A 21,879-nucleotide genomic window follows, 5' to 3' on the forward strand; every position below is an offset into this window, starting at 1 on the left:
ACAAAGAAAAAGGGACAGATCCAAGAGATATTTTTGGAGTGGTCCAACAGGTCTTGATAACACAACATACATGGTAATATCTATGCAGGTGGTGTGTAACATCAAAGGCAACAAAGGAGGTGAGGTGGGCAGCCAATTGAAACAGATAGGCTGTAAGCTCAAACCTGAATTTAGGAGAGTGGGTACAGTAAGCCTAATAATGGCTCCCTAAAGATGTCCAAGTCCTAACTCTCAGAACCCCTGAAGTCATTTGGTTACATGACAAAGTGGAATTAAAATGCAGATTGCTAATCTGCGATTGAGCAATTAAGGTTGCTAATGACTGGCCTTAAGATGCAGTGGATAGCCTAGATTATCCAGGTGGGCTCCATTTTAATCAGCAACTGACCTTGTAAGAGGAAGAGGGAAGCAAAAAAGAAAAAGAAAAAAAAGATGGCGGGAGAGATGACTTTGACCCACTTTGCTGGCTTTGAAGACAAAGGAAGGGACCACGAGCCAAAGAATGTGGGCAGCCTCAAGAAGCTAAAACAAAACAAAACAACAACAAAAACCAAGGAAATGGATTCTCCCCTAGCCCCTCCAGATAAGAACACAGCCTTGCCAACACCTTGGTTTCAGCCTCCTGACCTCCAGAAGTGTCAGATAGTAAATTTGTCCTATTTTAAACCTCTAAGTTTGTGTCAATCTGTTACAGCGTCAAGAGAAAACTGATACAGTGAGGAAGAGTTGATGAGAGGGAAAACTCAACAGACTTAGCAATAGATGGGGTGTCGTCAGAAAAGGGAGATGAAGGCATCAACCACAACTCAAGAGTTTTGGGTCCCAGATGACCTTAACACAGTTAATTGTAGCAAGAGCCATCAGAGGGGGTGAGGGCTTCAGATGGAAGGGACAGATGTGAGAGGGCCAGGGAAGGACTGCCTCTAGGAAGAGGTGGCATTTGGGACAGGCACTAAAGGATGGGCAGAACCTAAAGATAAGAAGTGGGAGGAAGACGGTCAGCAAATTGGAGAGGAGAGAGGTTCAGTGGGTGTGAGGCATGGTGAAAGTCCCGGTTGAATGGTGCAAGGGAGCCATACTGGGAGAGAGATTAGAAAGGCAGATGATAAATGAGGAGGCATGAGCGCACCACACTCGGGGTCCGGACTTCATGCAGCCAACGGTTAGAACGTATCAAGGAATTTATGCTGTGGAAGGAAATGATCCGAGCCTGCTTTAGGAGACTTAAGGTCAGGAAGAAGTGCATGTAAGTGGGGAGGGTCGTGGGGTGGGAGGACAGGGAGCTTTCTAAGGGTAAGTAATCTCCCCAGTCTCAGGCATATTACCAGGTCACTTGGTAAATCCCCAACTTTTCTGCAGCACAGGGAGATACTGATGACTCAAATTCACAGCCTGGACCCAATTCACAGTCTCTGGACTGATGGACAGGAAGGGCACCATACGCCTCTTCTATGTCCACATTTGCTTCCCTGATAGAAGAGAAATTCTCTTTAGTGGCCCACCTCCTTTTCAGGTAAGGCATTTGGGAGAGGTTACAAACAGACATTAGCACATGTTGGTTTTCTCATCTTCAATGGGTGTCACTAGGTGAGCTGTGGACTATAGAAGCTAGAACAGGCAGGCCCTAAGAGCATTGAGCTCCATACACCGGGGTGTTTATGCATCAGCATGAAAGCACTAGGAGGGCAGGAGACAACTGGAAGGGGAGAGAATGCAGGCAAAAATCATATCAGCACTGTTCTGAGTCAGTCTTGCAGATGAGACTAAAATTTAGGATATCTACATCTTCTTATTCTTGAGCTCTTCTAGATTCTGTATTTCCAGTATAACCAAATTATTTTAAAATCATAGCCCTCTGTTCTGTGGCAGTCAGCAGCCACTTGAACTAAGGGCTTGAACAGAGCAGTTGGCAGCAGTACCTGCTGCAGAGAGAAAAAAACGAAGATACCTCCTGTCAGGAAGATCTAAAGGATATAGATGAACAACACATGAACAAAAAACCTCCCAACATGGCAGGAAGAGTTCAAATCAATTAAGTGCAGACTGAACCCATAAATTTGGGGAAGGCAGAGCTTTTATTATCTTCAACCTGTTTAAATTGAGCTGAAACAGACCAAAATAACTAAAAGCTCAAAAAACCATACATTTTATATTTCTGAATTCTCCAAAGTTCTCTTACTTTAGGTCAGTAATTTCTTTCTAGATTATGGAATGTCAACTGGCAGGAGGCACCGAGTCCACCCTCCTTGTTTTAACTGTGAGAAAAATAAGGCTCAATTTAGACAAGGGCCTTGAACAAGGTCAAGGGCTAACTGCAGGGTCAGCACTGGACTAAAACCCCAGAGCATCTATCTAGGATTTTCTTGCTTATACCACAGAGTTAGTAATTTGATTTTGTGACCTTTTCTCTTTTTTTTTGGCATTTGTAAGAAAAACTTCAATAGCACCAATAGGGATAGTAAAACAATTCTGATGTTTCGGATCTTAAGTAAGTTTCTACTTTAATCTGAACTAAAAGTATTTTCCTGAAGGCAAAGGGTGAACTGTGACCCACTGGTATATTTGAAGATGTTATCACTGTCCCAAAGAAATCCACGTTTAGACTCAAAACCTAAACATCACATTTCTGTGCTCTACATAAAATATGCACTAGCAATAGCAAAAAAGGTGAAAACAATCCAAATGTCCATCGATGGGTGAGTGGAAAACAAAATGTGGTATATATATGAAATAAAATATTTTCAGCCTTTAAAAGAAAGGAATCTCTAACACATGCTACAACATGGATAAGCCTTGAGGACATAATGCTAAGTGAAATAAGCCAGACACAAAAGACAAATACTGCATGGCTCCACTTATACGAGAGTGTAGAATAGTCAAATTCATAGAGACAGAAAAGAACACTGGGGGTGCGCCTGGGTGGCTCAGTCAGTTAAGCGTCTGCCTTCGGTCCAGGTCATGATCTCAGGGTCCTGGGATCCAGCCCTGAATCAGGCTCCCTGCTCAGTGGGAGTCTGCTTCTCCCTCTATCCCTCCCCCCCACATTCGCTCTCTCTCTCATAAATAAAATATTTTTTAAAAATTTTTAAAAGGAGGGGCGCCTGGGTGGCTCAGTGGGTTAAAGCCTCTGCCTTTGGCTCAGGTCATGATCCCAGGGTCCTGGGATCGAGCCCCACATCGGGCTCTCTGCTTGGTGGGAGCCTGCTTCCTCCTCTCTCTCTCTGCCTGCCTCTCTGCCTGCTTGTGATCTCTGTCAAATAAATAAATAAAATCTTTAAAAAAAAAATTTTTTTTTAAAGGAGCACCTGGGTGTCTCAGTCAGTTAAGCATCTGCCTTCAGCTCAGGTTGTGATCCCAGGGTCCTGGGATCAAGCCCTGTGTTGGGGCTCCCTGCTCAGTGCAAGGTCTGCTTCTCCCTCTCCCGTTGCCCCTTCCACTGCTCGTTTTTTCTCTCTCAAATAAATAAATAAAATATAAAGAAAAAAGAAAAGAAAAGAAAAGCAGAACACTGGTTATAGGGATTGGGGGCAGAAGACAATGAAGAGTTATCATAGTGGGTATAGAGTTTCAGTTCGGGATGATGACAAAGTTCTAGGGACAAATGGTAGTGCTGGTTGTACAACAATGTGAATGTACTTAGTGCCACTGAACCATATACTTAAAAATGGTTAAAATGATAAATTTATGGGGGTACCTGGATGGCTCAGTCGGTTAAGACTCTAATTCTTGATTTCAGCTCAGAGCTGTGAGACTGAGCCCCCATCGGGAGGGCTCTAAATTGGGTGTGGAGCTTGCTCTATCCCTCCCCATATCCCTCTCTCTCTCCCTCCATCTCTAAAAAAATAAAAATTTAAAAATGAGATAAATTTAAGATAAATTTGTTATGTATATTTTACTACAATGAGAAAAAAAAGGCACTAATCTCCAGAAGCACTATCTTCAATACTAAAATCCTCTTTATTTTTTTAAGTAGGCTCCACATGGGCCTTGAACTCATGACCCTGAGGTCAAGACCTGAGCTGAGATCAAGAGTCAGACACCTAACCGACTGAGCCACCCAGGCGCCCCCAAATCTGTTTTTTTATTCGGCAAATTTATATTGGGCACTTGTTATGTGCCAAGAACCATTTCAAGACTCGGGTCTATAGCAATGGGACAAAGAGAACAAGTGCCTATTCTCATGAATATATGGGCCACAGGGGATGATGGAGGGAGACAGATGATAAACGTGTAATATGTCAGGTGGAAATGAATGCCATGAAAAAAGCATCAGGTAGGATGAGGGAGAAGAGACTGTGGAGTCGAGTTGGGGCTGGGGGGTTTGCTATGTTGTCTACGGCTGTGGGGAAACACCTCTCCCATGGGTGACATCTGAGGAAAGACCTGAAGGAGCAGAGTGCCCCAGGCCAGAGACAGAGCTCTGCCAAAGAGGCAATATGGCTGGATGGAGCCAACAGAGGGAGGAGTAATAAGGAGCCCCGGGGCACAGACCTACTTTTTAAGTTTCTTATAAACTTTTCAAGGGAAAAGTTCAGTAGAGAAATATTTCCTCTGCCATATATGCGTCTTTCATATGTCCTAAAAAGTGACAGAAGAGCCTCGCTGGCTCAGTCACTAGAGCATGTGACTCTTGACCTCAGGACCGTGAGTTCGAGCCCCACGTTAGACACAGAGATGACTTAATTAAAAAGAAAAAATTTTTTTAAGCGACAGAAAAACATTTGTTTTTTTCCACTATTCTTTCTGCAAGAGGCATGTTTGTTAAGGAGACAATTTACATCTCCCATTGCTAGAGCGCCCTCCAGTGCCTCTGTATGAAAATAGCATTTGGCACAGATTTTTTCTGTTGTTCTTTTTAATTTCTTAAACTTTTGTATTTGGCCAAAAATAATACTGTCCTTGATACGTATATCAAAAAGGACATATCATCCTTCTCGTGAGACTGAATAAGAAGACAAGGTAAGTGTGCTTTAAAATAAGCATGCACTACTTGTAAAGCAGTACAAATGTACACATGTGAGGTATTTTTAAATGACCATATAAACTGTCAAAAGGTTCAAATCACAGACCTGTACCCCTAAAACAAATAATACATCATATGTTAATTAACTGAATTTAAATTTAAAAATACATAAAACTTTTTAAATGTTCATAGAATCCCTTATTTTTTTTTTTAAGATTTTATTTATTTATTTGACAGAGGGAGACACAGTGAGAGAGGGAATACAGCAGAGGGAGTGGGAGAGGGAGAAGCAGGCTTCCCGCAGAGTAGGGAGCCTGATGTGGGACTCAATCCCAGGACTCGGATCATGACCTGAGCCAAAGGCAGACACTTAACGACTGAGCCACCCAGGCACCAGGATCCCTTATTTTTTTAATTCAATTTTTTAGCAATGTAGAACTTTCAAACAGTGAACATAATCTACCACTAAATTGTGACCCTAATTTTACTGAAGGTAGCAAGTAGGGCAATAAAGTAGAAAGTGTCTTCTAAAATCTACATGATTTCGGGGTGTCTGGGTGGCTCAGTCCATTAAGCACCTGCCTTTGGCTCAGGTCATGATCCAGGGTCCTGGAATCCTGCCCAGCATCAGGCTTGTTACTCAGTGGAGAGCCTGCTTCTCCCTCTCCCTTTGCACTGCCCCTCTCTGCTCATGTTGTCCCATTCTCATTCTCTTTTCCAAATAAATAAAATTAAAAAAAAAAATTTTTTTTTAAGAATTTATTTATTTATTTGACAGAGAGAGATCACAAGTAGGCAGAGAGGCAGGCAGAGAGAGAGAGAAGGAAGCAGGCTCCCCGCTGAGCAGAGAGCCCGATGCGGAACTCGATCCCAGGACCCTGCGATCATGACCTGAGCCCAAGGCAGTGGCTTAACCCACTGAGCCACCCAGGCGCCCTTAAAAATTTTTTTAAAAATAAAAATTTCAATATATGCATGTTCTGAATATTCATATTTGAAAAGTATCCTGCAAATACCAACAGAATACTACAGTTACTTTATCTTCTTGGCCAGAACACAGTGAAGGGAAACAAGTAAGACTTGCCTGTACTAGCATCCTATTAAAACAGAATTTTGACTTTCTCACAGAAACTGACTCTGGATCCTTTATTATGAAATCAAGCACCTCTGTCAATCTCAAAAGTCGAAGAGGAAAACATTACATATGGTGTAATTCAAGAGAGAACTTGTAGAAGAGGTAAAATTTTATAGCTGTTTACAGAACCACCTACAAGCAAGGTCAGTGTGACAGCCAACACCACAGACAGAAAAGCCGCCCCTGACTGACAGCCAGGCGATGAGAGCTGGAGGCCTAGAGGCCTGGAGCTGCCAGCAGTGTGACCAGCAAGATAGTCTATCCCTACTTTACTGTGCATGCGCCTGCTGATGCCAAGAAAAATGAGCAGATGAACCTCCAAAGGGCACACTGCAATCCAGGTATCCTTCACCTTTCTGGCAGGTGATTTGAAAACCAGAATCAAAACACTTAAAACGTCCATACTCCTTGATGCAGGAAGTTCACATACAAAAATTCACCTTCAAGTACATGAGTATGAGTAACCATAGAGATATGGGTGTAGGGACATTTATCTCTGCTTTCCCAAGAGAGAAAACTTGGCAACAGTTTAAATGGATAACCAGCATTATATACATACAGATATATGTGATAAGAGTCATAGAACGAGAGTGAATACCAGTGCTCCAAGATTAGGTTAACATCCTCAAAGTTAACCAAAACATAAAATCAAAGCAACTAAATAAAAAGCCACCTTAAAACTGGCTTATAGTGGGAAAAGGAAAGAAGGGAAGAAAGCAGGGAGGGAGGGTGGGGGAAAAGAAAGGAAGGAAGGAGGGAGAGAAGGAGTAAGGAAGGAATGAGTCTCAGTTCTGGAGCTCATTTATTACCTACAACGTTCAAATGAGTTATTTAACTGATAAGCCATTAAACACTCAAGTAACAACATGAAATAAATTAAACCTGTTTTAATTACAATGGATTTAAATTCATCCCCAAGTGACCTGTATGAAAACCTGAACATTATTTCCTTGATATTTTTTTAAATTAACTAATACAATTCTAAACTTAACCTGGCAAGATCATGAGCAATGTGTACAGGAATAATGAAGCAAAATGTAACAATAAAACACAACTCCAGTTGCACTCAGGGGCATGAAAGCCTAATGTTTTTACAATTAACAACTCTTCCAGTCTTAAGAATATTTATCAAACCTACCAATAACCAAGAAGCCCAGCTTTCTTCTCCCTGACTTCCTAAAATTTTAGCCGCGTGCATTTGTGGACTTCCTCACAGGGAGTCACACATAAAATAGCAGCTCCTATAGATCAGCCACCACAACATGCAGTGAAGGGAAACTGTGACCAAAGACTGTTCTTAGAAATGACATCAAGCGGACCCTGGCTGTTTAAAGCTGCTAACTGGAGAGAGCGAGCACTGCAGCGAAGTGCAGATGCCGGGCGGTGGCAGCCACTCCATGGATGCGATCTCACTGACCATGTAGGATGCCCTCCACCAGGCTCGTCCACAACCAAGCACATATGTTCACTTCCTAAGCCTCGAATGTAACTTCAGGGAATACTCCATCCTCGACACACCACCATGGAGTATTTCTAGAATCATAAGGTGCATATGCCTCTCAAACATTCTGCAAAACGGAGAGAGTTCCTTAAGAGGCAGAGACTTTGGTGGCCACAGTTATTCAGAGGGGAGTAAAGAAACCACATGTGGTGAAACTGTCCTCAACTCCCCTATGGATGCATGGGGCAAAGAGCATCGAGGGTAATGGGTTTTCAGTCAAGAATTCATCTTCATGGGCACCTGCGTGGCTCAGGGGGTTAAGCCTCTGCCTTTGGCTTGGTCAGGATCTCAGGGTCCTGGGATGGAGCCCCACATCAGGCTCTCTGCTCAGTAGGGAGCCTGCTTCCCCCCCACACCCGCCTACTTGTGATCTCTTTGTCAAATAAATAAATAAAATCTTTTAAAAATTGCTGAAAATACTTCTTAAAAAAAAAAAAGAATTCATCTTCAGGTCCCAGCTTTTCCTCTACTCCTCAGCCTCACCCGCAGAAACTATACGGGTTACCCAATGTCCTTTTTTCTTGGCCTGAACCCACACAGGTGGTTCTAGTTCACAGCAAAACTCCATGACACAGAAACAGTACAGTGGGAGCAAAGCACGACACAGCTGGACTGGATCCACAGGCAAAGGCTATGTATGCTCTTGCGCAGTCTCGGCACAGCCTTGCTTTAACAAACAGCACCGTCCTGGGCATCTCCCCTTGCAGGGATGCCTTCTCCAGGAGGAACTGCCAATGCACCTGTGCATCTTCCAGTTCAGTCCCAGCCCCCACGTTCCGTGCTTGCTCACCGGCGTGGCTACGGCCCACTAGTTTTTGCTCTGGGATACCCCATTTCCCACCAACTCCTCTGTCCAGCCTGAGGACATGTCCGCTGTTCCTGATCTGTGTACCCCCCATGATATTTCCTATATCCCCAGAGTCTCCTTCCTCTTTCTCCTCTCTCGGCCTCCAACAGAGGCCCTTCTTTCTCCATTAAAACATGTGGAGTACTCTGACCCATTCCATTCTCTTGGGAGGTCATTCTGGAAGTCTTCAGCTCCAGTTCTCGAACTTCGGGTCTACCCTCTGGCCATCTTCACTTCATCCTTCAGCCCTTCACTTCTCTGTCTCTAGAGTGAATAACTATCCTGCTGTGTCTGGAACAGAGAGGCCTCCTGGAATGTGGGACTTTCACGGCTAAAACCAGGATAGTTTTGCGGGCAAGCTGAAATGGTTTGGTCCCTTGCCTCCCTGGACCACTTAATATTACTTTCTCCATTACTCCCCAAAACATAATTTTTGTTTACAGCACCCCCTTTTAGCTTCTTACCATGTACTCGGGAAAGTCAATTTCGAATGAAGCCAAAAAATACTTCAAAATAACTAACATTCTACGTTGACCTATTAATAACAGTTCAAGTGGCAAAGTACACATATTCATTCTTTTTTTTTTTTTTAAGATTTTATTTATTTATTTGACAACGATCACAAGTAGACAGAGAGGCAGGCAGAGAGAGAGGAGGAAGCAGGCTCCCCGCAGAGCAGGGAGCCCGATGTGGGGCTCAAACCCAGGGTCCTGGGATCATGACCTAAGCTGAAGGATGACACTGAAAGACTGAGCCACCCAGGCGCCCCACACATATTCATTCTTATTCTGAGTTCTTTTCAAAGATCACTTAAAAATTTCTCAGTCCTTTTTAATACCTGCCTGCTTTTCAGCATTCTTTCTATAAAGGTTTTTCTCCTTTCTCTCTCACTGCTTCTGTCCTCCCCTCTATACCTCTGTTCTCCCTTTCCAAACTCCCTTTTAATTCCTTCCCTCCCTTCTTCCTTTAACGGCCCCACAGTAGTACAGAAGGACAACAGTGGTTGTTGCCACAATCTTAAAAATCTTCAAAACTGAGGCCAACTGTATAAAAGGGACTATCAGGACCTCTGAGAAGTAGCCCCATCAAAGCTCCCTCAGCCACTTACACAACCCTGCTGCCTCCTCACATACTGTTGATTCTTGCTTACCCAGTCTCAGATCCTTAGTTTGTATCTGTCCCTCTCTAACCTGTCTTCATTTATTTTCTTCCATACCAGATTCCTCTCTAACCTGATACTGCAAAGCAAGAGGTAGTTCCTTTAAGAGTTTTATTACTAACTACTTTAGAAAGGAGAGCATCAAGATAAGAAGTAAGAAGAGTATAGGGATCAGCAAACTCCTACAGTTTGCCAGAAGTAGTTAAAACAAACTTTAGAGGACAATTTATTATTAAATGCTTATATTAAGAAAGTAGGGGGGCGCCTGGGTGGCTCAGTGGGTTAAAGCCTCTGTCTTCGCCTCAGGTCATGATCCCAGGGTCCTGGGATCGAGCCCCGCATCGGGCTCTCTGCTCAGCAAGGAGCCTGCTTCCCCTTCTCTCTCTGCCTACTTGTGATCTCTGTCTGTGAAATAAATAAATAAAATATTTAAAAAAAAAAAGAAAGTAGGAAGGTCTAAATTTCCACCTTAAGAAACAAGAAGAAAAGGGCAAATTAAACCCAAAGTAAGCTTAAGATAGGAAATTATAAAGATAGGAACATAAATCAAACAGAAAGCAGAAAAATGGGGGAAAAAATCAATAAAACTAAAACATGGGGGCCCTGGGTGGTTCAGTTGGTTGAGTGGCTGCCTTCTGCTCAGGTCATGATTCCAGAGTCCTGGGATCAAGCCCTGCATCGGGCTCCCTGCTCAGCAGAGAGCCTGCTTCTCTCTCTCCCTCTGCCTGCCCCTCTGCTTACTTGTGCTACTTCTCTGCCAAATAAATAAATAAAATCTTTAAATTTTTTTTTTTAAATTTTTTTTTAAATTTTTTTTTTTTTTTAAAGATTTTATTTATTTTTCAGAGACAGAGGGAGAGAGCGCGAGCGAGCACAGGCAGACAGAGAGGCAGGCAGAGGCAGAGGGAGAAGCAGGCTCCCTGCCGAGCAAGGAGCCCGATGTGGGACTCGATCCCAGGACCCTGGGATCATGACCTGAGCCGAAGGCAGCTGCTTAACCAACTGAGCCACCCAGGCGTCCCGTATAAAATCTTTAAAGAAAAACAAAACAAAAACCCTAAAAGATGGTTTTTTACAAAGATCAATTAAACTGACAAAACTCTGGCAAACTAGTCAATGAAAATGAGAGAAAAAAAATTAAAAATATCAGAGAGAGAGGGCACATGACTACTGACTGTATGACCATTAAAAGAATGCTAGGGACAGCAGTGGGAGTAAGGGCTAACTGCAAATGGGCTTGAAGGAGTTTGGGGGATGATGGAAATTTGGGGGGGGTGATCTAACAAGGGACTGTGGTGATGGATGCACAAATCTATAAATTTACTAAAGATTATTGCACACTTAAGATGAATTTTATTATATACAAATTATACCTCATAAAGCTGTAAGAAAAAGGATAAGGGATTATCATGAACAACTCTATGTCCATGAATCCAACAGCTTAGATGAAGTGGACAAATTCCTTGAATTTGGCTGACCAACCAACCAAGGGTCACTCAAGAAGAAGTGGATACCTGAGTAGCCTTACTAAAGAAACTGAATTTGTTGGGGCGCCTGGGTGGCTCAGTGGGTTAAAGCCTCTGCCTTCAGCTCAGGTCATGATCTCAGGGTCCTGGGATCGAGCCCCGCATCGGGCTCTCTGCTCAGCAGGGAGTCTGTTTCCTCCTCTCTCTCTCTCTCTCTCTGCCTGCCTCTCTGCCTATTTGTGATCTCTGTCTGTCAGATAAATAAATAAAATCTTAAAAAAAAAAAAAAAAGAAGAAGGGAGCCTGGGTGGCTCAGTGGGTTAAGCCATTGCCTTCGGCTCAGGTCATGATCTCAGGGTCCTGGGATCGAGTCCCGCATCGGGCTCTCTGCTCAGCAGGGAGCCTGCTTTCCTCTCTCTCTCTCTCTCTGCCTGCCTCTCCATCTACTTGTGATTTCTCTCTGTCAAATAAATAAATAAAATCTTTAAAAAAAAAAAAAAGAAGAAACTGAATTTGTAGTTAAAAATTTTTTCTACAAAGAAAACTCCAGGCACAAACATTTAAGTAAAAATACTGCCAGCTCATTCAAGAAAATAGAACACTCTCCAATGAATTCTATATAGCCATTATTATTCCCATACCAATCCAGAACAAGACAATACAAAAAACAACAAAAACAAAAACAAAAAAAAACAAAAAACCCCAAACTATAGGCTAATGTTTATGAGCACAGATGCAAACACCTTTAACAAAATGTTAAATTCAATTCAACAATATATAAAAATAATACATCATGAGGCGCCTGGGTGGCTCAGTCAGTTAAGCATTTGACTTCAGCTTGGGTCAGGATCTCCGCTGTGTCCTGGGATGGAGCTCCACTTCAGGCTTGTCACTAAGCAGGAAGTCTGTTTCTCCCTCTCTCTCTGCCCCTGCCCACATGCTGTCTCTCAGATAAATAAATAAAATCTTACAAAAAAAAAAAAAGGCATATATCATGATCAAATAGGGTTTATTCCAGGAATGCAAGGTTAGCCTAACTTTAAAAATCAATCTAGGAGCACCTGGGTGGCTCATCCAGTTGAGCGTCTGCCTTCGGCTCAGCTCATGGTCTCAGGGTCCTTGGATCGAGTCCCGTGTTGGCCTCCCTGTTCAGCGGGAAGCCTGTTCTCCCTGTTTTCCCCCTCCCTCTGCTGCTCCTCCTGTTTGTGCTCTTGCTCTTGCTTTCTCTCTCTCATAAATAAATAAAATCTTTTAAAAAATCAATCTCATTCATCACATTAACACACTAAAGAAGAAAAGCACATGATCACCACAATAAATACTAAAAAAAACCCATTTTATACATTCAAATCCATTCTTTTTTTTTTTTAAAGATTTTATTTATTTATTTGACAAAGAGAGAGAGCACAAGCAGGCAGAGCAGCAGGCAGAGGGAGAAGTGGAAGCAGGCTCTCCACTGAGCAGAAAGCCCAATGTGGGGCTCAATCCTGGGACTCTAGGATCATGACCTGAGCCGAAGGCAGATGCTTAACCTGAGCATCTTGTAAGAATCAGCCACCCAGGCACCCCTCAAACCCATTCTTGATCGAAATTCTAAGCAGGGGTGACTTCAACAAAATTGCAGAGAAAGGACCTTCAAAAACCCATAAAAGCAATGAGAATACTGGCAAAAATTGTCAAAATCAACCTTTTTAAGAACTCTAAAAATTAATCAAAGGCTTGCAGCAATATAGGAACATTTCTTCAAAAACATGGACAAATCTCAGTATAAGAACAAACTATGTGGGGTTTTTTGTTTTGTTTTGTTTTTTTAAACATACCCACTCCCTCTTCCCAGTTGGGAGGTAGCCTTGAAAACCAAAAGCCACAATCATGGTCTAAAACCATCGACCTAGCAGCCACTGGAGGAGGCAAGGCAGGGCTGGAGCTCTTTCAAAGCACCATTTACAGAGAACTGACACTATTTGACCTATATGATAGTTCCCTGGGAAACCCCACTTGCAAGGCTCACCCGGCTCAGAGCCCAAACAGTGGGACTGCATTTTTCCTGACGGTGTTTGTCAAATCAGAAGCAATTATTTAACATCACCACTACCTGAAATGGCAGATAATAGAGCAAAGAATAGGCTAACCAAAAGCTTAAAAGGAAAAGGTGGAGCCAAGAATACACAATGGAGAAGGAACATTCTCTTCAATAAATAGTGTTGGGGAAACTGGATAGCCCGATGCAAAAGAATGAAATTAGACCACTATATTACTCCATACACAAAAATTAACTCAAAGTGGATTAAAAACCTGAATGTAGGGGCACCTGGGAGGGTTAAGCCTCTGCCTTTGGCTCAGGTCGTGATCTCAGGGTCCTGGGATCAAGCCCCGAGTGGGGCTCTCTACTCACCAGGAAGCCTGCTTCCCTACCTCTCTCTGCCTGCCTCTCTGCCTACTTGTGATCTCTCTCTGTGTCAAATAAATAAAATCTTAAAAAAAAAAACTTGAACATAAGACCTGGAACCATAAAATTCTTAGAAGAAAACATAGGTGGTAAAGCCTTTGACATCAGTCTTAGCAACATCTTTGTGGATGAGACTTCAAAGGCAAGAAAAACAAAAGCAAAAATAAATAAATGGGACTATCTCAAGATAAAAAGCTTCAGCACAGCAAAAGAAACCTTCAGGAAAATGAAAAGGCAACCTAATGAATGAGTAACAATATCTGCATACCACATATCCAGTAAGGGGTTAATATGCAAAATACATAAAACGAATTAATCCAACTCAACAACAACAAAAAACAACCTGATTAAGAAATGGGGAGAGGAGCTGAATAGCTATTTCTCCAAAGAAAACATCCAGATGGCCAACAGGTCCATGAAAAGATGTTCAACATCAGTAGTTACTAGGGAAGTGCAACTCAAAACCAAAACATGGTATCACCTAATACCTGTAAAAATAGCTACTATCAAAAAAGACAAAAAATAACACATGTGGGAGAGGATGTAGAGAAAAGGGAACCCTCACACACTGTTGGTAGGATTATAAACTGGTAGAGCTACTAGAAAACAGTATAGAGATTCCTCAAAAAATTAAGACTAGAACTACCATATGACCCAGTTATTCTACTTCGGGATATTTATCCAAAGAATAGGAAAACTTTAGTTTTTAAAAAAATATATACACTCCTGTTTATTGCTATGTCCACTGAAGCACAGTTTAATAGCCAAGATAAAGAAATAAAATGTCCATCAGTAGATGAATGGATAAAGATGTGTTATATTTATACAATGAAGCCATGCTCAGCCATAAAAGAGAATGAAATCTTGCCATTTGCAGCAACATGGATGGATCTTGAGGGTATTACGTCAAGCAAAATAAGTCAGTTGGATAAAGAGAATTACTATAAGATCTTACTCATATGTGGAATCCAAAAGGCAAAAGAAATGAACAAAACAAAAATAACCTCATATAGAGAATAGACTAGTGGTTATGGGTTAAGGGCATAGGGGATTAGCAAAATGGGCTAAGAAGGCAACTGTATGTCCCTAGACTTGTGGTGATCGCTTTGTAGTATATGCAGATGTCAAATTTTAAAGCTATATACCTGAAACATATGATTTTTTTAAAAAAGGAAAAGCTGGACAATGAAAAAACTGTCCATACACAGCTTTGAAAAGCTCTGACATTTTCCTGGGATTCTAAAAGGCCACATACATGTGTAAGGCTGTTGCTATCAGACCCACCTTACAAGAAATACTAAACAAAGTTCTTCAGGCTGAAAGTAAGTGATCCCGGACAGTAATGCAAATTCACACACACGCACAACACATGCACACACAGACGTGGTAAAGTAATTAAGTGTAAATGCATATTCCTGCTCCTTTCTTCTCTTACTTAACTTAAAAAAAAAACTATACAAGAGGACATTACATAACTTTGTTGTTAGGTCTATAACATATAGAAATGTAATATATTTACCAATGAGTGAGAGCAAAGATGTACTAGGCAAAAAAAAAAAAAAAATAAAAAAAATAAAAATAAAAATGGCACCAGATGGTGATCCAAATCAACAAGAACAAATGAAGAGAACCAGAAATAGTAAATAAAAAGGTAACTGTAACACATATTATAAAGTGTATGTGTACTTGCATCCCCTTCTCTAAGTTTCTTTAAAAGACATAAAATTGGGGCACCTGGCTGGCCCAGTCGGTAGGACATGCCACTCAATCTCAGGGTCATGAGTTCAAGCCCCACGCTAGGTGTGGAGTCTACTTCAAACATAAATAAATAAATACAAATAAAAGACATAAAATTATATAAGTAAAACTACAACAATGTATATATAGGTTTGTAACATATAAATATAATATGTTTAACTATAATACCATCAGCCAGGAGTCAGCTTGAAATTCTCTCCCTCAGAGAGAGAGAGAGAGCGCATGTGCTCTCCCTCAGCTCCCTCTCTGCACACGCGCTCTCTCTCTCTCTCTCTCTCAAATAAATAAATCTTTTTTTTTTTTAAGATTTTATTTATTTATGTGACAGAGACAGAGTTCACAAGTAGGCAGAGAGACGGAGGGAAGCAGGCTCCCTGCTGAGCAGAGAGCCTGATGCGGGGCTTGATCCCAGGACCCTGAAACCATGACCTGAGCCAAAGGCAGAGGCTTAACCCACTGAGCCACCCAGGCACCCCTAAATAAATCAATCTTAAAAAAGAAGAAAAAGGAAAGGAAAGGAAATATAACTATATAGAAGGAATACTTCTCTATCTTCTGGAATTAAGTTAGTATAAATCAAAAGTCGATTCTTATAAGTTAAGATGCAATAATACAATGGAATGTTATCAAACCATAAAAAGGAATGAAATTCTGATACGTGCTACAATATGAATGATTCTTAAAAACATTATGCAAAGTGAAATAAGCCAGAAACAAAAGAATAAAAAATTTCATGATTCCAGTTACATGAAATATCTAGAATAAGCAATTCAGAAAGACAGAAAGTAGATTAGAGATTACCAGGTGTTAGGTAAGAAGTTATTGCTCAACCGGGTACAGAGTTTCTGTTTGGAGTGATGAACAAATCTTGGAAATAGTGGTAATGGTTGCAGGACAGTGTGAATGCAATAATGCCACTAAACTGCACACCTACAATGGTTAAAATAACAAAGTTTATGTTACATACTTTTTTTTTTTTTAAAAAGATTTTATTTATTTACTTGACAGAGAGAGATCACAAGCAGGCAGAGAGGCAGGCAGAGAGAGAGGAGGAAGCAGGCTCCCTGCTGAGCAGAGAGCCCTATGTGGGCCTCCATCCCAGGACCCTGAGATCATGACCTGAGACGAAGGCAGTGGCTTAACCCACTGTGCCACCCAGGCGCCCTATGTTACATACATTTTATTTTACCATCATTCTTTTTTAAAAATATATATGATTAGCCCTAGAGTAACCACTCAAAATAAATCCTTTAAAATTACAATTAAGAGTAAACAAATAGTTAAAAATCATTAAAGAAATTTAAAATATTCACTTAATGCGTAAGAAAGCAGTAAGGAAGGAACAGAGGAACAAAAAAAGACATGAGACATACAGAAACCAATACTCAATAAACATGCCACTTAAAAGGAAAACTACAGATCAATCTCTCATGAACATAAATGGAAAACCCTCAAGAAAATATTAGCAAATCAAATCCAACAATGTCTAAAAAGAATTATACACCACAACCACATAGGATTTACTCCAGGTATACAAGGATGGTTTGACATTCAAAAATCAGGTAATGTAATCTACCACATCAAAAGGTTAACAAGGAAAATCATATGTTCGTATCAATTGATGCAGAAAAAGAACTTGACAAAATCCAGTATCCATTAATAACAAAAATAACTTACAATGGATCACAGACCTAAGTATAAAAGGTAATACTGTAGAATTTTTAGAAGAAAATACAGGAGAAAACCTACGTGACTTTGGATTTGGCAATGAGTTCTTAAATATATTAGCAAAAGCAGAGGTGCCTGGGTGGCTCAGCGGGTTAAGCATCCCACTCTTGGTTCCGGCTCAGGTATTGATCTCAAGGTCCTGGGATCTGGCCTGGCTTCAGGCTCTGTGCTCAGCAGGGAGTCTGCTTGAGGATTCTCTCCCTGCCCTCTCTCAAAATAAATCTTAAACAAACAAACAAACAATGTCAAATACATGGTCCATGAAAGAAAAAAATCAATAATCATGACTTCATTAAAATAAAAAACTTCTACTCTGTGCAAGATACTGTTAAGAGAATGAAAAGACTAGTCACAGATGGGAGAAAATACTGGCAAAACATATATCTTACAAAAGACATATCTATGATACGCAAAAAATACTTAAAAACTTAACAATAAGAAAACAATCCAGGGATGCCTGGGTGGCTCAGTGGGTTAAAGCCTCTGCCTTCAGCTCAGGTCATGATCCCAGGGTCCTGGGATCGAGCTCCGCATCGGGCTCTCTGCTCAGCACGGAGCCTGCTTCCTCCTCTCTCTCTGCCTTCCTTCCTCTCTGCCTCCTTGTGATTTCTGTCTGTCAAATAAATAAATAAATATTTAAAAAAAAAAAAAGAAAAAAGAAAACAATCCAGGAAATAGGCAGAAGATCTAAACAGACAGGTCACCAAAGATGACGCACAAATGCCAAATAAACCCATGACAAGATGCTCAATATCAGCTGACACCAAGGAATTTCAAGTTAAAAGAACATTAAAACAACAACAGATCCCACTACACACCTATTAGAATGACTAAACAAAAATTTTTTAATTGACAATACTAAATGCTGGCAAGGATGCACTGCAACAGGAACGTTCATTGATGATGGGAATGCAAAATGGCACAGCACCTTGGAACATAGTTTGGTAGTTTTTTTTACAGAACCAAATTTGTACTTTCAACAATCATACTCCTAGGTATTTACTCAATTAATTTGAAAACTTATGCACACAGAAAACTTGCACAAGAATGTTTAGAGCAGCTTTATCAAACCTTGAAAGAAGCAACTAAAATGTCCTTCAGTGGCTGAACAGATAAACAGATTAACTATGAAACATCTCGGGGCGCCTGAGTGACTCAGTCGGTTAAGTATCTGCCTTCAGCTCAGGTCATGATCCCAAGGGTCCTGGGATGGAGTCCCACATCAGGCTCCCTGCTCAGCTGGGAGCCTGCTTCTCCCTCTCCCTCTGCCCCTCTCTGCTACTCATGCTCATGCTCTCTCTCTCTCTCTCTCTCAAATGAATAAATAAAAATTGTGGTTTTTTTTTTAAATTTTATTTATTTATTTGACAGACAAAGATCACAAGTAGGCAGAGAGGCAGGCGGAGAGAGAGGAGGAAGCAGGCTCCCTGACGAGCAGAGAGCCCAATTTGGGGGCTTGATCCCAGGACCCTGAGATCATGACCTGAGCCGAAGGCTTAACCCACTGAGCCACCCAGGTGCCCCTGAATAAATAAAAATTCAAAAAAAAAAAAGAAAAAAAAAAACCCTATGAAACATCTCTGAAATTGAATATTCAGCAACAAAAGAAAAGCCATGAGAAAGACATAGAGGAACCTTAATGCACATTGCTAAGTGAAGAAAAACTGTCTAAAGGGACTATATGACTATATATGACTCCAATTATATGACATTATGGAAAAGGCTAAACTTTAGAGACAAGAACATGATCAGTGCTTGCCAGGAGTTTGGAGGGAAGCAGGATGGATGAACAGATGAAGCGCAGGGGATTTTTAGGGAAATAGAACAATTCTGTATAATACTGTTATGGTAGATACATGATACTATGCATTTGTCAAAAACCATAAAATTTTATAGCTAAAAGAGCAAACCTTAATATATGCAATTAAAAAAAATTCACATGGGGGGTTGGGGGATCCCAGGAAAGAATGCAAACTGACAAGGGAATCTACCTGTATCACAACCTCACTGAAGGGGTGGGAGGAAAAGGCACGAACCTAAGCAACCAAGGAAATGAGTGGAGCCTATTAAAGGAAAAGGAACTACACATAAGCACTGTACTTTTAATTGATAGTTTTTCCCCATGGAGTATGGTCTAACAATTCAAATACTGCTATATGTGTATGCTGAAATTGGATGGTAGATGGTTTCTTTTCTTTTTTTGGTGGTGGTGGGGAGGGGGGAAGGCCAGGTTTCTAACTGTAGCAGTAAAAATTTATTAAGAAACAAAGGGAGGAGGCTAGAATGATCCATGTGGTAATGGATTAGAACTGGAGTAGTATGAACTCATGTTCAGCCTAATATAGACACAGTAATTACATATAGAAATATTTAGGGGCGCCTACTGGCTTAGTCTGCAGAGCACGTGACTCGATCTCAGGGCTGTGAGTTCAAGCCCCACCTTGGGCTTAGAGCTTCCCTTAAAAATACAGGTATTTATAATATATGCATGGGTTACTATTCACACATATGTTTCTTTGCTCTGTCACTGGAGAGGGCTTAAAAAACATGCCTACCAACAGTACCTCTAGGAGTGGGGAGTTATGTTCCCCCAACCTAAGGGCCAGGTATTTAGCTCCTCTGAGCAGGAGCTACAGACAGGGCCAGAGACAAGATGGAAGGGAAAACATCAAGGACACCACTACAACAGGGGAAAATATTGAAGACTCCGTAGACAAGTCAGGAATGGTCCATGCCTACTGGCAATGGTGCTAATACTGTAAAACCAGAAGGAAAAAGTCACCAGGAACATGCCCACCTCGGGCAGAAATTAAGGCATCTGTAAGCAAACTCATTCTAAGTTGACATGTGGCACCTTTACTTCTCCCATTTGTGTGTGTTCTGAAGGGGCGGAAAGCCGGAGGATTTACCCCGGGTGTAGGCTCCCTGAAGCACCCAGCATGAAAGCCTACTGCCACAGCCTTAGCAGGATCTGTTAAGTGTGTGGAGAATGAACCAATGGGCTAATAAGGATGGCAAAGAGCACTGTGAGATGAGTCCTAAGCGCCTTATAAGTAGGTGACTGCATGTGGTCACTGGACCCATTATTAAACAGACCACAGACGCTGGCCTGCAAGAAAAGGGACCTTCTGGGGGCGCCTGGGTGGCTCAGTGGGTTGGGCCTTTGCCTTCGGCTCCGGTCATGATCTCGGGGTCCTGGGATCGAGTCCCGCGTGGGGCTCTCTGATCCGTGGGGGGCCTGCTTCCCCCCCTCTCTCTGCCTACTTGTGGTCTCATTCTGTGTGCCAAATAAATAAATAAAATCTTTAAAAAAAAGAGAGAGAGAGAAAGAAAGAAAGAACGAACGAACAGGGACCTTCTGGAAAGGTCTGGGTATACGGCCTCAGCCACAACTCTGGTTCCAGGATGCTCTCCTGGGCCCAGGGCCATACACCTAGATCTGCTCTAGGAATGGGGAAGGTGGATGCACAGGACCGGGTAAGGCCCAGCGCGGGTCACTCTGGTGAGTCGGGAAGCGCGGCAAATGTGAGAAGTTCGGACCAGGAGCCATAGACTTGGTTTCGGAACCAAACTCTGCCATTCTCTGCTTCTCGTCACTTGGCCTCCCTAAGCCTGTTCCCTCATACAAAGAAGACTTCCGACTTCTTCACACGACGGTCCAGGAATCAGATGATAACGTGTGTGCATACAGTTGGCCAACAGGCAACTGCTGGACCAGCGGTTCTCAAAGTGGGGTCCGAGGGCACCCGCGCGTCCCTGAGACCCTTCGAGATGGCCTGAGAGGTCTCCAGCTAGCGTCTGCCTGAGCCCAGAATCGCTCTGTCAACGTCCTCCACGACAGCCGATGAGACTCCAGCTGTCCTTTACTAAACCAGAGAGAGTCTCAAAATTACACAACCACGCCCCTTTCACTCCATCTGTGTTACCATGTTACGGGTTTGTCATTTGTAAATGAGTGCTTTTTAAAAATTGTTTTAATTCCTCACACCGTAAAGACGGACAAATACAAGCAAAGCTCTTCGGGGTCCTCAGCAATTTTTCGGCAGGTAAAGGGGTCCTGGGACCAGTCCCGGAGCTGCGGCGCGAACACACGCGCGAGGGGTTCTCCGCAGGCGAGCCGCCTCTCACAGGCTGCCTCCAGGACCCTTTCACAGGACAGCCGCTCGTCCGCGGTTTCCACGTGTGGGGGAGACTCGTCGTGGGCTCTGGGGCTGCTACACCGAAGGCCTGTACCCATTTCCCCGGCCCAAGCAAGGACCCTCCCACAGGGCGGCACGCGCAGGAGAGGCGACCCTCGCGGGGCGTCGGCGACCTTGGCAGAGGTCGAGCCGGCGCGCGGGAGAAGCGCGGTGCTCCCGCCCGGCGGGGGCTGGGGGGTTCCCGGCAGGGACTGGAAAGGCCGGGCTGGGTGGCGGGGGACTCAGGGACTTGCACTCACAGCCTCGGCAGCGCCGCCGCCGGCGTTCCATGTGGCGCTCTCCACAGCAGACGCAGCGCCATCTTCCTGACGCGCGCGCCCCGCCTCTGTCCTGTCCTTCCTCGTTTCGCCACGCCCCCGGGGTCCCGCCCCCAGGTGGCCCCGCCTCCTCAAGCCCAGCAGCGCCGCGCCCAGTCCCTCGCAAGCCACGCCCCCTGCCTGGCGCACCTGTTCCCGCCCAGAGCGGGGAGGCGGGGGTCCCTGCTGCCAGAAACTTCTCCGCTGTCACCGCGGGTAGAGCCGGGCTCGGAGTGGTTGAACACTTCTTGAGCGGTTTTTCTGATGACTGAATCCGGTTTTCTCCGTGCTTCTGGGTTTTTAAGGCGACTTTGAGAGACTTTGCGCTTTCCCAACCAGAACAGGCCAAATTTTCTAGGGATTAGTTGCTTTTATTGT

General features: G+C 42.9%; 1 protein-coding gene across 6 annotated transcripts in view; it reads right to left on the minus strand.

Annotated features, from left to right (window-relative positions):
- Window positions 1-21,561, minus strand: part of CLYBL (citrate lyase beta like) — a 258,838-nt gene extending 237,277 nt beyond the window's left edge. For 5 of the 6 annotated variants that reach the window (XM_032314318.1, XM_032314321.1, XM_032314320.1 and 2 more), the window contains exon 1: window positions 21,445-21,561. In XM_032314318.1, the coding sequence (XP_032170209.1) occupies window positions 21,445-21,506 (62 nt within the window). In that variant the 5' untranslated portion in view covers window positions 21,507-21,561. The remainder of the gene's footprint in view (window positions 1-21,444) is intronic. The other variant, XM_032314319.1, reaches the window with a different exon arrangement.
- Between the last annotated feature and the right edge of the window lie 318 nt (window positions 21,562-21,879).

The sequence above is a fragment of the Mustela erminea genome, chromosome 15 (genome assembly GCF_009829155.1).
Source record: "Mustela erminea isolate mMusErm1 chromosome 15, mMusErm1.Pri, whole genome shotgun sequence".
Taxonomy (NCBI): Eukaryota; Metazoa; Chordata; class Mammalia; order Carnivora; family Mustelidae; genus Mustela; species Mustela erminea.